Source organism: Oncorhynchus masou, chromosome 28 (assembly GCF_036934945.1).
Source record: "Oncorhynchus masou masou isolate Uvic2021 chromosome 28, UVic_Omas_1.1, whole genome shotgun sequence".
Lineage (NCBI taxonomy): Eukaryota > Metazoa > Chordata > Actinopteri > Salmoniformes > Salmonidae > Oncorhynchus > Oncorhynchus masou.
In genome coordinates this window covers 62,517,015-62,535,658 of record NC_088239.1, presented here as the reverse complement: position 1 = coordinate 62,535,658, position 18,644 = coordinate 62,517,015, and the positions used below count along the sequence as shown (strand labels likewise).

The window sequence follows — 18,644 nt, the reverse complement described above, 5'->3', positions numbered from 1 at the left end:
ATGTATCGTGTGTGTGTGTGTGTGTGTGTGTGTGTGTGTGTGTGTGTGTGTGTGTGTGTGTGTGTGTGTGTGTGTGTGTGTGTGTGTGTGTGTGTGTGTGTGTGTGTGTGTGTGTGTGTGTGTGTGTGTGTGTGTGTGTGTGTGTGTGTGTGCATTCGGTGTACATGAGCCTGCATGTGGGGGTGTGCTTGCATGCATGTGTGTGTGTTTCCCTATTCACAGTGCATACACACACATTGTCATGCAGTGTGCTTGTGCTAGTGGCCTGGTAACTCTCCTATTCCCGACCTTAATTTGTTAGTCACATTGTCTATAATTAGATACATGAAGCTTCTAGGCTATATGTTGCCCTGGAAGACTAAATAAACCCTTGTTCACCAGAATAATGTCATAAATGGCTAGAATGAAATAAATGCTTCAATATAGTTGACATCTGTAAAGTTGTCTCTGTTTCTGCTTCCTTCATGGAGTAAAGACCTTTAGGGACCAAAGAAAAAGGGAAAGAATGTTTGACCGGTTGTAAGGAAATAGAAAGCTGTGAAAATGATCCAATATGTTTCTGATATGATTTCAGTTCAGCTTGGATGCATATTTTATATGGTTGAAATACTATCAGCTTTTATGAGCTGATAAAGATAGAACCTCTACAGACTGGTCCCTAACTGCACATTCGTATTTGCTCAAGATGCTGAAAGAAATGAATCTTATTTCTCCACTCCTGTTTCAGAATCAAAATGTACTTTTGCATCCACCGGACGGAGGCTCAGTTCAAGAACAAGCAAACCTATTAACCCCTGGCATGTCATGCAAAATTCTAAGCTGGGCTGTACAACATGAAACAATGCAGGGAGCTTGGGTCTAGAAAAGACTGGATGGATTAAACTAGCAAAAGAGTGGGTGGAATGTACAATAACATCCTCTGCCTCCAACATAAAAAACAACAACAACAAAGAGCCCTCGGAAAAAAGGTTTTTGAAGATGCCCGAACCAAAGCACATTTAGTGGCAGTAAGCATTGTAGACCAGGCTAAAGAGGACACCCAGGTTATAGTTAACTCAGATTAGAGAAAAATAAGCACTACAGCCAGAGTCTTCAGAACAGTTAGAAGGAGGCTAAATGTCACAGCCACAGGCCCGCTTATGGCTTTGAGCAAGACATTGACTGTCAGGAGTTAAATGGACTTGACATGGGGAGAGTCATTGTGGGAGGTTTTGAAAACTAAGTTAGGAACTTATTTTTCCTTTACAAACTTGTTCTGTACTGTGAAGTTAATCTGAATATGTACTTCATATTATCACATAGGCAGGAGGACTAAATATTCTCATATGTTTTCTGCTTTAGCCTACATTGATTTATTTTAGTTGAGGTTATCTTCCGATATTGAGATATTTGTTCTACTGCTTTATTGATATCTTGAATATTATAGGAAATTCAGTAAGAACTCAGCTGAGTATGTGTGCATATGCATGTGGTGGGTATTCTGCAGTGACGTCTAAAAGTGTATGGGTACTCACCATCCATCCTACCTTCCCGAATTCCCTGAGAATGCAGAACAATGGACAAGCTTCTTCGGCAAGGAGCCGATCTGCTTGGGAGTCCTATCAAAAGTTTAGGTTGCGAAGATGCTTACGAAGAGGCAGGCGTGGCAAGGTCTTAGTGAGAATAAGACACTGGGCATCCCGCCATCCATTACCGTGCATACTACTCGTTAATGTTCAATCATTAATGAAAAAACTTGATGAACTCAGAGTGATGATCCCCTTCAAGAGGTACATCAGGTCCTGCAACATACTCTATTTTTCTGAGACTTGGCTTTCCTCCGACATCCAGACGGATTATATACAACCAGTGGGTTTTACAGTTTTTCAAGCAAATAGGAAGCGGGAGCTCTCTGGCAAGTGCAAGGGTTGGGGGCTCTGAGTTTTGACCAACAACACATGGTGCGACGGTGGAAACATACAGGAACCTACATGTTTCTGCTCCGCAAACTTGGAATACTTGGTCATAAAATGTCATCCTTTTCACCTTCCGAGGGAGTTCACTGGGATTATCGCTGTGTACATCCCACCCCAAACCAACACCAAAAAGATTCTCAAAGATCTTCATTGGACACTGAACAAACTGGAGACCGCATTCCCAGGGTACTTTAAGAAAAGTAATTTGAGAACATTGCTCCCAAATTATTACCAACACATTGACTGTCTAACTTGCAGAAATGCAACTATTGACAACTGCTACACACCTTTTCGATATGGGTATAAGGCCCACTCCAATCCTCCTTTTGGAAAATCCAACCATGACTCCATCTTGCTTCTCCCCACCTACAAACAAAGACTCGAGGGAAGTTCCGGTGGTTAGGTCTATACAGCATTGGTCCAACCAATCGGAATTCACGCTCCAAGACTGCTTTGATCACGTGGACTGGAATATGTTCCAGGTTGCCTCTGGAGATAATCTCAATGAATACGCCGACAGTCACCGGATTCATAAAAAAATGCATAGATGACGTGATAAAGATAGTATCTTTAAAAACTTACCCAAATCAAAAACTGTGGATTGATAGCAGCCTTGTAGGAAAACTGAAAGAGAGAGATGCTGCTTATGAACAGGACAAGGTGACTGGGGACAATAATTTGGTTAAACAGTACAAATATGACTTAGGCAGATCAATCAAGATGTCGAAACACAAGTATAGAGACAAAGTGGAGGAGCAATTCAGCGGGTCAGACAAAAGGCATGTGTGGCAGGGGCTCCTAACGATTACGGATTACAAAAAGAAAGCCAGCCACATCACTGTCACCAACGCCACCATACCGGACGAGCTAAATACCTTTTTCTCAAGATTTGTGAACAATGACCCTGCGCTGCAGAGGAAAGCCCAGTGACAACGTGAGCTACACACTCACAGTCTCCACTGAGGACGTATATAAGTTATTCAAACGTGTTAACATTTGCTGGCCCAAGTGGAATCTTGAGCTGTACCCTCAGAGCATGTGCAGACCAGCTGGCTGTCGTGTTCTCTAACGTTTTTCATCTCTCCCTAGCTCAGGCCTCTATACCCAACTGCTTGAAGATGTCCACTATCATCCCTGTACCCAAGAAAGGGAAATAACTGAACTGAATGCCGACCAGTAGCACTCACTTCCATCATCATGAAATACTTAGAGGCTAGTCAAAGACCATATCACCTCCTCCCTCCCCGACACACTAGACCCTCTCCAATTCACCTACCGCCCTGACAGATCCACAGATGATGCAATCGCCATTGCACTGCACACTGTCCTTACCCACCCAGACAAAAGAAATGGATATGTGAGGATACTGGTCATTGACTACAGCTCGGCCTTCAATACCATGGTGCCCTACAAGGTCATCACAAAGCTCACAGCCCTGGGTCAGAACTCCTCCCTATGCAACTGGGTCCTAAACTTCCTGATGGGCAGCCCCCAGGTGATGAAGGTAGGCAACATTACCTCCTCGACACGTATTATCAACACAAGTGCCCCACAAGGGTGCGCCACAGTCCTTTCCTGTATTTCCTATATACCCACGACTGCGTGGCCTCACACAGTTCCAACTCCACCATCAAGTTCGCTGATGACACGCCAATAGTAGGTCTGATCACCAACAATGACGAGACAGCTTACAAGGAGGAGGTAGGCACTCTGACGGCCTGATGCCAGGTAATCAACCTGTTCCTCAACATTAGCAAAACAAAAGAGCTGATTGTGGACTTCAGGAAGAACCAGGCTGGACAAGCCTCCATCCTCATCAATGGGGCTGCCGTGGAGATGGTCAATAAATTCAAATTCCTTGGTGTGCACATCTCAGAGAATCTGAAATGGTGTAACCACACGGAGACCGTAGTGAAGAAGGCACGACAGTGAGTCTTCAACCTCAGGAGGCTGAAGAAATGCGGCCTGTCCACAGGGGCCCTCACAGTGTTCTACAGGCGCACAATTGAGAGCGTACTGTCAGGCTGCATCACAGTCTGGTACGGCAACTCCACCGCCGCGGACCGCAAGGCTCTTCAGAGTGTGATATGTGCAGCCGAACACACCATTGGTTGCACACTGTCTGCCGGGTGTTGCAGGAAGGCCAAGAATATCATCAGGGACCCCAGCCACCCAAACCATGTCCTGTTCTCCCCGCTTCAATCACTCAGACGCAGGCAGTACAGGTCATCGCAAAAACTGAAAGACTAGTCCCCCCTCCCCCTCCTCCTCACCCTCAAATCTCATTTACCTCACGTGTTACTTTCCGTATGATCATTCTGTATCCCGCTCCTTTCGGCCTGAATTCCAGCTACATTTGAAGAGGACAGTAGGCCAAACAGTGGCCGCGAGTGGCGGAGCAGTCTAAGGCACAGCATCGCAGAACTAGCGGCGTCACTACAGACCCGGGTTCAATCCCAGGCTGGGTCGCAGCTGGCCGCGACCGGGAGACTTCGGTCGGCAGTTGTACTGTGTTTCTTCCGACACATTGATGCGGCTGGCTTTTGGGTTAAGCGAGCAGTGTGTCAAGAAGCAGTGCGGCTTGGCAGGGTCGTGTTTTCGGGGGACACATGGCTCTCGACCTTCGCCTCTCCCAAGTCCGTACGGGAGTTGCAGGGATGGGACAAGACTGTAACTTCTAATTGGATATCACAAAATTGGTGTGAAAAAACAGGTAAAAAAAGTGCTTCTGATGAAGAGCTAGAAATGTAAGTAAATAGCCCTATCAGACTGAAAGGTAATTTCACCAAACTTGTGGGGCTCTCCATATTCATCAGCTGCTCATTTAAAATATTTGCTGCTACTTCACTCAATCCCGTTTGAAAAGTCTCCCTTCCTAGCTGTTTTTACATTCCCGGAGAACACCCAGAATATTCACAGATTTTCATAAAATGGTCACACTTCTCTCGTTTGTGCATCACCAACTTTTTTGTGAGGCAAAAAGAGTATGCTGAGTGCGGTTCAATTCGGTGCCAGCCAACAGCAGAAGTCGGGAGTGCTTTGAGAGTAGCTTCTCCACATCTCACAGTGGTGCTCCTTTAGTAGGCTAAAGTTAGATCAAAGATGAGTCAAAGTCTTGGAAGATCACATAACGATTAAATACTATTCTACATAACATAACCAAATGTTATGCCAAATGATTTTATTCATGTAGGCTACGCTGTCCTGCAAATGTTACGCAAAATCATCCTGTTGTGCCACAATTGGGTATTTTAAATGTGGTTACCCTAATCACAAATAACATAGCCAGCACTGCCATCACCCTCTTTTAACACTTCACTAAATCTTTCCCAAACATTACTTCTCTGTCCTTCCCTTCTCTTTATTTTCTACTCTCCATTCTGCAGCTTTTCTCTTATTGAATTGAACTAAGAGATTGTCCTTATTGTTTCTGCCCATTCCCTAAAGCCTTTGGCGTGTAGACTATTTGGTGCACATACAGTTCCACACTAATAATGCCAGATAGCTTAAAAATAATGAACGGTAAACCTCAACGTAGCCTAGAAATTGGACAAGAATGATAAGCCACCCAGCTGCCCTTCATCCACACAATATATAATGACACTAAACCCGCCCGCCCCGCAGATACAGTGCCTTGCAAAAGTATTCATCCCCCTTGGCGTTTATCCTATTTTGTTGCATTACAACCTGTAATTTAATGGATTTTTATTTGGATTTCATGTAATGGACATACACAAAATTGTCCAAATTGGTGAAGTGAAATGAAAAAAAATTACGGAAAAGTTGTGCGTGAATATGTATTCACCCCCTTTGCTATGAAGCCCCTAAATAATATCTGGTGCGACCAATTATCTTCAGAAGTCACATAATTAGTTAAAACTAAAGTCCACCTTTGTGCAATCTGTCACATGATCTCAGTATATAGACACCTGTTCTGAAAGGCCCCAGAGTCTGCAACACCAATAAACAAGGGGCACCACCAAGGAAGCGACACCATGAAGACCAAGGAGCTCTCCAAACAGGTCAGGGACAAAGTTCTGGAGAAGAACAGGCCAGGGTTGGGTTATAAAAAAATATCTGAAACTTTGAACATCCCACGGAGCACCATTAAATCCATTATTAAATTTTTTTAAGAATATGGCACCACGACAAACCTGCAAAGAGAGGGCCACCCACCAAAACTTACAGACCAGGCAAGGAGTGTAGGGGGCAGTATTTTGATGTTTGGATGAAAAACGTACCCAATTGAAACTGCCTATTTCTCAGGCCCAGAATCTAGAATATGCATATAATTAGGATAGAAAACACTCTAAAGTTTCCAAAACTGTCCAAATATTGTATAACAGAACTGATATTGCAGGTGAAAATCTGAGGAAAATCCACCCGGAAGTGCTGTTTTTCCGGAAAGCTCTCTGTTCCATTGCCGGCCTTCGCTCCATTTAAAGGGATATCAACCAGATTCCCTTTCCCATGGCTTCCATATGTTGTGAACTGTCTTTAGACATAGTTTCAGGCTTTTGTTTTGAAAAATGAGTGAGAAAGATCACTTCATTGTATGGCTGGGTGCCAGCAGCGTTTTGCATGCGCAACAGTTTGGAGCAGACATTTTATCTCGCTCTCCTGTTGAAGAAGGTACAGTCCGGTTGAAATATTATCCATAATACACTGCTCAAAAAAATAAAGGGAACACTAAAATAACACATCCTAGATCTGAATGAATGACATTTTCTTCTTAAATACTTTTTTCTTTCCATAGTTGAATGTGCTGACAACATAATCACACAAAAATTATCAATGGAAATCAAATTTATCAACCTATGGAGGTCTGGAATTGAAGTCACACTCAAAATTAAAGTGGAAAACCACACTACGGGCTGATCCAACTTTGATGTAATGTCCTTAAAACAAGTCAAAATGAGGCTCAGTAGTGTGTGTGGCCTCCATGTGCCTGTATGACCTCCCTACAACGCCTGGGCATGCTCCTGATGAGGTGGCGGATGGTCTCCTGAGGGATCTCCTCCCAGACCTGGACTAAAGCATCTGCCAACTCCTGGACAGTCTGTGGTGCAATGTGGCGTTGGTGGATGGAGCGAAACATGATGTCCCAGATGTGCTCATTTGGATTCAGGTCTGGGGAACGGGCGGGCCAGTCCATAGCATCAATGCCTTCCTCTTGCAGGAACTGCTGACACACTCCAGCCACATGAGGTCTAGCATTGTCTTGCATTAGGAGGAACGCAGGGCCAACCGCACCAGCATATGGTCTCACAAGGGGTCTGAGGATCTCATCTCGGTACCTAATGGCAGTCAGGTTACCTCTGGCGAGCACATGGAGGGCTGTGCCCCAAAAATATGCCACCCCATACCATGACTGACCCACCGCCAAACCGGTCATGCTGGAGGATGTTGCAGGCAGCAGAACGTTCTCCACGGCGTCTCCAGACTCTGTCACGTCTGTCACATGTGCTCAGTGTGAACCTGCTTTCATCTGTGAAGAGCACATGGCGCCAGTGGCGAATTTGCCAATCTTGGTGTTCTCTGGCAAATGTCAAACGTCCTGCACGATGTTGGGCTGTAAGCACAACCCCCATCTGTGGACGTTGGGCCCTCATACCACCTTCATGGTGTCTGTTTCTGACCGTTTGAGCAGACACATACACATTTGTGGCCTGCTGGAGGTCATTGCTCCTCCTGCTCCTCCTTGCACAAAGGCAGAGTTAGCGGTCCTGCTGCTGGGTTGTTGCCAACCTACGGCCTCCTCCACATCTCCTGATGTACTGGCCTGTCTCCTGGTAGCGCCTCCATGCTCTGGACACTACGCTGACAGACACAGCAAACCTTCCTGCCATAGCTGGCATTGATGTGCCATCCTGGATAAGCTGCACTACCTGAGCCACTTGTGTGGGTTGTAGACTCCGTCTCATGCTACCACTAGAGTGAAAGCACCACCAGCATTCAAAAGTGACCAAAACATCAGCCAGGAAGCATAGGAACTGAGAAGTGGTCTGTGGTCACCACCTGCAGAACCACTCCTTTATTGGGGGTGTCTTGCTAATTGCCTATAATTTCCACCTGTTGTCTATTCCATTTGCACAACAGCATGTGAAATGTATTGTCAATCAGTGTTGCTTCCTAAGTGGACAGTTTGATTTCACAGAAGTGTGTGTAACGGCGTTCTTCGTTTGTTGAATGAGAGTCGGACCGAAATGCAGCGTGTTGGTTACTCATGTTTTTTAATGAAACAAATTAATCGCGGTACATGAAATAACTGATATAAATAAATAACAACAAAACGGAACGTGAAACCTAATTACAGCCTATCTGGTGAAACTACACAGAGACAGGAACAATCACACACGAAATACAAAGTGAAACCCAGGCTACCAAAATACGGTTCCCAATCAGAGACAACGAGAATCACCTGACTCTGATTGAGAAGGCAGCCAAACCTATACTAAACACACCCCTAATCAACCACAATCCCAATGCCTACAAAAACCCCAATACAACAACACAATAACATAAACCCATGTCACACCCTGGCCTGACCAACTAATTATCTAAAACACAAAATACTAAGACCAAGGCGTGACAGTGTGATTGACTTTGAGTTACATTGTGTTGTTTAAGTGTTCCCTTTATTTTTTTGAGCAGTGTATATTGTAAAAGGTTGGATTATAAAAACGTTTGACATGTTTCTACGAACTTTACGGATACTATTTGGAATTTTCGTCTGCCCGGTCATGACCACTCGAGCTTGTGGATTTCTGAACATAACGCACCAACCAAATGGAGGTATTTTGGATATAAAAATCATCTTTATGGAACAAAAGGAACATTTATTGTGTAATTGTGAGTCTCGTGAGTGCAAACATCTGAAGATCATCAAAGGTAAGAGATTCATTTTATTGCTTTTCTGACTTTCGTGACCAATCAACTTGGCTGCTAGCTGTTTGTAATGTTTTGTCTGCTGAGAGAGATGTCCTTACATATACGCTTGGTATGCTTTCGCCGAAAAGCTTTTTTGAAATCTGACACGCCAGGTGGATTAACAACAACCTAAACTGTGTTTTGCTATGTTGCACTTGTGATTTCATGAAAATGTAATATTTTAGTAATTTAATTTGAATTTGGCGCTCTGCAATTCAGCGGATGTTGACGAAAATGATCCCGCTAACGGGATGGGTGCATCAAGAAGTTCAGAGAGGCAACAAAGAGACCAAAGATAACCCTGAAGGAGCTGCAAAACTCCACAGTGGAGAGGGGAGTATATGTCCATAGGACCAGTTTAAGCCGTACATTCCACAGAGCTGGGCTTTACGGAAGTCACATCACAAGTCACAAGTCACATCACTATCTCTTACTCTGTCACACTCACAAGTCACATCTCTATCTCTGAGGCGTCCGCATGGTCCTAAAGCACACCAATGCCGCTTTTGGTATCACAGTGCAATGATAAAACCAGGGGATACAAAAATGCAATTTGTCATTTGGTCATGTCCCCGCCATCCCCAGTGAAGGTTGTGCCCCTGTATTGCAGTAAATGAATTTGCCCGTAAGTACTCCCCGTGCCGTCAGTGAGCGTTTAATTAGACTGAAACTATGGGGCTTTTGTTTTGGTACAGGCAGAGTTTAATGAAGGGTCTGAACTCACTAAACAATCAACAGTGAACAACAGTTCATCCTGCACCATGCAGATACCTTGGGTTTCTGTGCACCTTGTGTGAGTGCTGAGTACCCACTGTAGTATTGTATTCCAAACTTTATTCCAAACTTTGAGATAATATAGAGATTTCGAGGTGTGTGTTCAAGTTTCAGATTTTAAGTTTTGATGTCAAATGCACAAGTACAGTGAAATGCATTTTTTGCAAACTCAAAACCCAACAATGCATTCATCAATGAAAATGTATTACTAGAAAAAACACACAATAAATAAGAATAAGAAATATGAAATAGACAATAAAGTAAGTAAGTAAGTACGCATACTATATGCAGGAAATATTTTAAAAAGTCCGTTCCAATACAGAGAACAGCAGCTTGCATGTGAGTGAGTGTGTGGGTGTGTAGAGTCAATATAAATCTATGTGCATATTATGTGTGAGTGGTTAGAAAATTATGGAGTGAGTGCTTGTGTGTGTGTTAGAGTGAGAGTGAAAGTGTGTGTGAGTGTGTATAGAGAAATGTTTGTGTGTGCATTTGTGTTTGTGTGTGACGAGTACCCACCTTTAGTATTGCATTCCAAACGTTGAGCTAGGAATGTAGATTTACATTTATTTAGAATGATTAGTATATTTAGAATGATATTGAGTTATGAGTTATGAGATGAAACAACTCCTACGAAATGCAATTTGCTTTAGGATAAATAAGCAGCTGTTCACGTAACCTCCCTCTCGCTGTCTCTCTCTCTCTCCCTCCTCTCTCTTTCTACCCTCGTCTCCCCCCTATTGTCCCTCCTCTCTCTCTCTCTCTCTCTCTCTCTCTCTCTCTCTCTCTCTCTCTCTCTCTCTCTCTCTCTCTCTCTCAGAATGACAGTATGGTGGACAGTAATGGGGAGGAGTCTCAAGAGAGTCTGGATGTACTGCCTGACGTCTCTCTGGTGAGCCCCGCAGTCAGGCCCAGAACCATAACCTCAAAGATGGACAGAGCAGAGGAAGAGGGAGGGATGGAGGGAGAGGGAAAAAACAACAAGCTGGAAATGGAAGAGCGACAAGAGGAAGCAACGGATATGCAGTTTGAACTCTTATAGCCTATTTCTTTCTTTCCTGTGGAGGAGTCTGTTTAGAGTTAGAGGATATTATGGCGTACATTTTTCCTCCGCTTCCTCTTCCTCCTCCTCCCTCCTTACTAAGGAGGAACTTGCTCTCTGTCTGACACCTGAGGTAAAAGCTCTAATCAGAAACACACAAACACAAACAAAAATACCTACCACAGTTACCAGAGCAACAGTAACCAATGTCGACAGGAGGCTGTGTTGGTTCCAAGGCGATGTAATGTGGGACACAGAAAGCAAAGACCTGAAGAGTCTTAAAAACACCTCAACTCCATTCAGCCCGAACATATTTGTGTTGGTTTTGATTGCTTTCTCTTGCTATTTTTAAACCCATGAATCACTTCATTCATTCTCTCCCCGCTCCTGTTGCTGTTTTCATTGTTCATTTCTCAGTTGGTTTTGGTTGGAGGGGAGAGCTTGTTGCCGGGGACACAGCGGACTGGGAAGGTGTAACCTGAGGTTACACAAAGACCATGTTTAGCTGTGGGTCTCAACTGAATCCTGGCCTAACTGAATGAGTTGTGTTGAATTCTGAAGCGTGATAATTGGTAGTATGTGTGTGTGGAATGAGGAGATTCCAGAGATGTGCTGTAGTATATGAGTGTTTTGTGGGATGAAAGGAATGTGATCTGTTTGTTCTCCTCTTATCTTAGGATGAGGTGCATTCCACATCCGAATCTTCCCCCACCTTCAACCCCCATCCCCCCCAGGGCTGCAGAGGCATCCCAGCAGACGAGACCAGGTCAAAAAACGCCCTTCCTCCGAATCCTCCTATTCTGGACTCTACTTCACCGCCCCTGCCCATAACCCACCCAAGGACCAGAGGGGGAACCAAGGGTCCCCCTCCTCACCCAAGGTCCCCCTCCAAAAGGATTTCTCCGTCCCCCATAAGAGGGACCCCTCCGTCCCCCATAAGAGGGACCCCTCTGTCCCCCATAAGAAGGAGGTGGCAACTTCCAAGTTTTCCATGGTCAACAAGCACGCCATAGGCCCCTTCCCTAGAGTCCAGTCATCTATTAAGACCACCAAACCTGCCGCCCCCCCTCCCCATATCTACCCCCTCCCCCTCCACTCCCTGCCCCATCCACACCCTCTCCCCTTCCACACAGCCCGGACAGGGCCTCCTCTGGCTCCAACAAACAGCACTTTGTCAAGGTGGAGATCCACAGGCCCAATGCAGAGTCTGACGTCAACGAGGTGCGGTCCCTGCCCCAGTCACGAGGTAAGAGGCATGGAGGGAGTAGGTTGGAGGAAAAGCGAGAGTTGGACTCTGAAAACCATGAGACCAGATTTGGACGTGAAGGATTGGTTACACAAATAAGAGGAAGTGCATGTTTATGTGTAATCATGGGTGTATGTATTTCTGCCTGAGTGTGTCCCTGTGCCAGTCTCTAACCTTCTGCACCCATCCCCTCCAAGGTGCCACCCTGTCCCAGCTGTCAGACAGTGGACAGACACTGAGCGAGGACAGCGGGGTGGACATTAGCGAGTCGGGGCGACTCAGCAGGGAAAGCAGTCCCCACACACGCCCCCCACGAGACCCCAAGGGGGCACGTGGGGACAGCACCGCCAAACCGGTGAGGAGGACACACCAGCGGGGAGAAAGACGACACAGAAAGAGAAAGAGGGAGATGGATGGATGGATGAATGGATGGATGGATGGAGCTGAAAGGGAGGGATTACAAGAAGAAAAACAGACAAACAGAGCTGGGTTGTCCTCTGTCACTGCTCACTCTATCTGAAGCTTGTTCTCAATCCTAACTGTCCTAACTTCTTTCTGTTTTATTTTTTCTTTATGCACATACAGTTTTTCTTTCTTTGCTCATTGATACATTTTTGTCCTTTCAATGATTTCTCATCTATTCAATCACTGCCATCTCATCTCATACTGCGCTAGAGGTCTCTTGTTTCCTCTGTCTGTCCCTTTATGCTTATTGCTGATTAGTGGTTAGGTGGTGGGAAAATTGTTGATTGGTTCCTACCTTTATGGGTGGACCAATGTGTAACAAAGGTGCAAAAGAAAAGAGTTCATGGGTCTCCAGGGTGAATATTTGAGTAAAAAGCTGAGTTATATTATGCCCCCTCTCTTCTCTATCTCTCTCTCTCTGCAGCCGGGTCTCTTGGAGCGTACCTCCACACTGGTGAGGGTGGCAAAGAGTGCCAGCACCCTGGGCATCGCCATCGAAGGGGGTGCCAACACTCGCCAGCCCCTGCCACGCATCGTCACCATACAGGTGGGTCTCAAACAGCCTAGAATACCCCTCATCCCTCTCACCCCTCCCTTTTCAAGTCATCTCCGAAATGACAGCTTGCCAGACAATCTCCTGCACCTGTCAGAATTGATCTGGCCATGGTACTCTGTGTTCTGCAACTCTGCACTGTCATTGGCCCGTGCCGCCTCCTCTTCCACACATGGCTACACAACACAGCCTCTGTCAGATAAGTCTGTGGTTTCACACTGGAAGAGAACTCAAACTGAGATCCCTGGCTGCCATGCCATTGTTCCTCCACTCCAGAGGACTGGCAGATTTACCAGGGATGATTATAACCTTCAGAATAGACTCTATAGCAGGGCTCTGACACTCAGAGGGCCTGAGACAATGAGACAATGCTAAGCAATTATACATTTTATTTGTCACATGCGCCGCGTACATGCGCCATACTAGGCGGTGATGCAACCAGATGCTCTCAATGGTGCAGCTGTGGAACTTTTTGAGGGTCTGAGGACCCATGCCAAATCTTTTCACTCTCCTGAGGGGGAATAGGCGTTGTCGTGCCCTCTTCACGACTGTCTTGGTGTGTTTGGACCATGATAGTTCATTGGTGATGTGGACACGAAGGAACTTGAAGCTCTCAACCTGCTCCACTACAGCCCCATCGATGTAATCCACGATCATCTCCTTTGTCTTGATCACGTTGAGGGAGAGGTTGTTGTCCTGGCACCACACTGCCAGGTCTCTGACCTCCTCCCTATAGGCTGTGTCATCATTGCCAGTGATCAGGCCTACCACTGTTGTGTCATCGGCAAACTTAAGGAAGGTGTTGGAGTCATGCATGGCAATGCAGTCATGGGTGAACAGGAAATACAGGGTGGGACTGAGCATAAACCCCTGGGGGGCCCCCGTGTTAAGCATCAGTGTGGCAGATGTGTTGTTACCTACCCTTACCACCGGGGGTGGCCCGCTTGGATGTCCAGGATCCAGTTGCAGAGGGAGGTATTTAGTCCCAGGGTCCTTAGCTTAGTGATGAGCTTTGAAGGCTCTATGGTGTTGAACGCTGAGCTGTAGTCGATGAATAGCATTCTCATATAGGTGTTCCTTTTGTCCATGTGGAAAAGGGCAATGTGGAGTGCAATAGAGATTATGTCATCTGTGGATCTGTTGGGGCGGTAAGCAAATTGGAGTGGGTCTAGGGTTTCTGGGATAATGGTGTTGATGTGAGCCATGACCAACCTTTCAAACCACTTCATGGCTACAGATGTGAATGCTACGGGTCGGTAGTCATTTAGGCAGGTTACCTTGGTGTTCTTGGGCACAGGGACAGGTTGAAAATGTCAGTGAAGACACTTGCCAGTTGGTCAGCGCATGCCCAGAGTACATGTCCTGGTAATCCGTCTGGCCCTGCGGCTTTGTGAATGTTGACCTGTTTAAAGGTCTTACTCACATTGTCTACAGAGAGCGTGATCACACAGTCATCAAGTACAGCTGGTGCTCTCATGCATGCTTCGGTGTTGCTTTCCTCAAAGCATGCATAGAAGTCATTTAGCTCATCTGATAGGTTTGTGTCACTGGGCAGCTCCCGGCTGGGCTTCCCTTTTTAGTCTGTAATAGTTTGCAAGCCCTGCCACATCCGGCGAACGTAGGATTCAATCTTATTATTGACGCTTTACCTGTTTGATGTTGGTCTGATTGCATAGCGGGATTTCTTAAAAGCTTCCTGATTAGAGTCCCGCTCCTTGAATGCGGCAGCTCTATCATTTAGCTCTGTGCGGATGTTGCCTGTAATCCATGGCTTCTGGTTGAGGTATTTACGTACGGTCACTATGGGGACGAGGTCATCGATGCAGTTATTGATGAAACCTGTGACTGATGTGGTGTACTCCTCAATGCCATCGGAAGAATTGCGGAACATATTCCAGTCTGTGCTAGCAAAACAGTCCTGTAGCTTAATATCTGCGTCATCTGACCACTTCCGTAATGAACGAGTCACTGGTACTTCCTGCTTTAATTTTAGCTTGTAAGAGGAATCAGGAGGATATAGTTATGGTCAGATTTGCCAAATGGAGGGCGAGGGAGAGCTTTGTACTCGTGTCTGTGTATGGAGTAAAGGTGGTCGAGAGTTTTTTCCCTCTGGTTGCACATGCTGGTAGAAACTAGGTAAAACAGATTTTAGTTTCCTTGCATTAAAGTCCCCGGCCACTAGGAGCACCGTCTCTGGATGAGCATTTTTTTGTTTGCTTATGGCCTTATACAGCTCGTTGAGTGCAGTCTTAATGCCAGCATCGGTTTGAGGTGGTAAATAGACAGCTACGAAAAATATAGATGAAAACTCTCTTGGTAAATAGTGTGTTCTACAGCTTATCATGAGATACTCAGGCGAGCAAAACCTTGAGACTTCCTTAATATTAGAGTTTGTGCATCAGCTGTTATTAACAAATAGACACAGACTTACCGGAGGCAGCTGTTCTATCTTGCGATTGCACAGAAAACCCAGCCAGCTGTATGTTATCCATGTTGTTGTTCATCCACGACTCGGTGAAACATAAGATATTACAGTTTTTAATGTCCTGTTGGTAGATTAGTCTTGATCGGACCTCATCCATTTTATTATCCATTAATTGCACATTGGCTAATAGGATGGATGGTAGAGATGGATTACCCACTCGCCGTCGGATTCTTACAAGGCACCCCGATCCCATATATCGCCGTCTCTTCTTCATGTGAATGACATTGCGTCCGACTTGTTAAATACAAATCTTTGTCCAGTATGAGGTGAGCAAAAGAGACAGTGGCTGTCAAAAGAGACAGTGGCAGCAACATTCGGTACAAAATAATTTACAAATAATACAAAAAAACACACACAATAGCACAATTGGTTAAGGAGCCCGTAAAACGGCAGCCATCTCCTCTTGCGCCATTATTTATGCAGCATGTTCCGTGTTTTAATGGTATGCTTGCGAAAAACCCCTGCAAAGAATTGGGGTTTGCATTTAAATATTACAGTAGCCATAGCAATAGGGTCAAAGATCAACCCTGTGATGTCGTGACTAAGGTTAGACGTCCGTGGGTGTGGCTAGTTCAAGTCCAGCTCAGGTAAATATTGCCCTTTACCCTTGCCAGGTGCTTTACATGAATGTCTAACTGTAAGAGTACATTAAATGTGTTTTTTGGGTTCCAAGCACCCTTTCATTTGTTTAATCAAGAGGATAAGAGTTGATCCTGTTCTCTCCCTTTACCTGAAGGAGTACATCCACTGAGAGCAGTGACTGTTATGTGAAATAAAGGGTTGGCTGATCTGAGGGTAATACCACCGTACCTGGCTGTAGCTCTGCTCTGTTCAGGTCTGTTTGTGTCTCTTTTGATTAACCTAAAGAGTGAGGAGAGAGGAGGGCTGGGGAGGGAGCTGTGCTGTTCTGTGGAGTTCAGAGAACCACTGAAAGCCCTCCCGCTCAAAATATGCTTTAGTGAGAGGCTAATGAAAAATAAAAGAGCCGCTGATTGCGAGGGGAGCGACAAAGGCTCTGACCGTGAAATCAGCATATTCAAAATCAAAGAGAGCAACGGAGAGAGGGAGATAGGGAGCTAGGAAGGGGAGAGAGATATACAGAGAGATGGAAGAGAAGATGATACATAATAATAAAGGGGATTTAAACTGAGAAAGTTTACAGAGAAGGGGAGGTAGGGGAGGAAGAGAGAGAGAGAGAGAGAGAGAGAGAGAGAGAGGCAGGCAATCGAGCGAGTGACAGACAGGCATGGGAGGTTTCAATTTCAATGAAGGCTTTTGATGCCCAATGCAATCACAGAGTAGTCAATACTGTTGATAAAGGGTTTGCCTCCTGAGACCGCTTGGAAGTAAATCTTAATCACCAAAGCTTTATTAAAATATCCTCACCAAAGCGTTTTTAAAATATCAACAAAACTTTATTAAAATATCCTCACCAAAGCTTTATTAAAATATCATCACCAAAGCTTGATTAAAATATCATCACCAAAGCTTGATTAAAATATCATCACCAAAGCTTTATTAAAATATCATCACCAAAGCATTTTTTAAATATCAACAAAACTTTATTAAAATATCCTCACCAAAGCTTTATTAAAATATCATCACCAAAGCTTGATTAAAATATCATCACCAAAGCTTTATTAAAATATCATCACCAAAGCTTGATTAAAATATCCTCACCAAAGCTTTATTGAAATATCATCACCAAAGCTTGATTAAAATATCATCACCAAATCTTGATTAAAATATCATCACCAAAGCTTTATTAAAATATCATCACCAAAGCGTGTTTTAAATATCACCAAAGCTTTATTAAAATATCCTCACCAAAGCATGATTAAAATATCATCACCAAAGCTTTATTAAAATATCATCACCAAAGCGTTTTTAAAATATCAACAAAACTTTATTAAAATATCCTCACCAAAGCTTTATTAAAATATCACCACGAAAGCTGTATAAAATATCATCACCAAAGCGTTTTTTAAATATCAACAAAACTTTATTAAAATATCCTCACCAAAGCTTTATTAAAATATCATCACCAATGCTTGATTAAAATATCATCACCAAAGCTTTATTAAAATATCATCACCAAAGCTTTATTGAAATATCATCACCAAAGCTTTATTGAAATATCATCACCAAAGCTTTATTAAAATATCATCACCAAAGCTGTATTAAAATATCACCAAAGCTTTATTAAAATATCATCACCAAAGCGTTGTTTAAATTTCATCACCAAAGCTTTATTAAAATATCATCACCAAAGCTGTATTAAAATATCACCAAAGCTTTATTAAAATATCATCACCAAAGCGTTTAAATTTCATCACTAAAGCTTTATTAAAATATCATCACCAAAGCTGTGTTCTCTTGTTATCTATGCATTGTAGGCAGGCCCACATTATTTTCGCCATACAGGTCCCGTTTTGATGTACGTTAAACCCCCGCCATGATGTAGGCTCCATGTCCATTCCCATCATGAAAGGAAAGATACCGGGGAACCTCGTAATTAGAAGTTATCTGCAAGCTATAGAAACCATGTCATATGTTGAAAACCGAAGCCTTCCCTTAGGCCTACTATAATGAAGGGTGGTTCAACACCAATGTGTGTCTTTTAATATTGGTGATTTCATGATATCATTCATTACATTTTACATTTATTTATTGCTGGGGTTTTTTAAGGATAGATTGCTTATTTTTCGTTGAGTTGTATTATAACCAAACATAGAATGATTCACCTTCCTGGTTTTATCGTGACAATGTCTGTGGTGCGCTTGGAATGCAACTTCTGAAGATGTGTGAATACGATCTGATCTGTAAAATAGTTCATATTATGTTCTGAAAACACAGGCCTATTTGGGAGCAGTATGACAATGAGTGGACATTCTCTCCTTCTCCCTCTTTATCGTGGATCTTTATCCAGCTACATTGTCCACATTGTTTTAATACTATATGCCCGCGGGGAGAAATGATAGTGCCAGTAAGTGTGACATAGCCTATTTAAAATAAGTTGTTTCGTTTTGTTTAGTATTTGATTAGACTTATTTGTTCTATTTTTACACCTTATCAATAATTCATTTAATCTAGTTTATTTTTAATATTTGCCATGTCCATGCTCAGCTATAATACAATGTACATTAGACCTAGCCCCTATATCAGTGTGAATGCTATTAAAGCCATACAATTAG

The 18,644-nt window shown here is 44.0% G+C and overlaps 1 protein-coding gene across 1 annotated transcript in view; it reads left to right on the top strand.

The window, feature by feature from the left end:
- Positions 1–18,644, top strand: part of LOC135516894 (whirlin-like) — a 143,518-nt gene that overhangs the window by 121,102 nt on the left and 3,772 nt on the right. Inside the window, 6 exon segments of the mRNA XM_064940966.1 lie at positions 10,480–10,551; positions 11,379–11,415; positions 11,418–11,779; positions 11,782–11,947; positions 12,145–12,302; positions 12,837–12,959. Of these exon segments, the coding sequence (XP_064797038.1) occupies positions 10,480–10,551; positions 11,379–11,415; positions 11,418–11,779; positions 11,782–11,947; positions 12,145–12,302; positions 12,837–12,959 (918 nt within the window).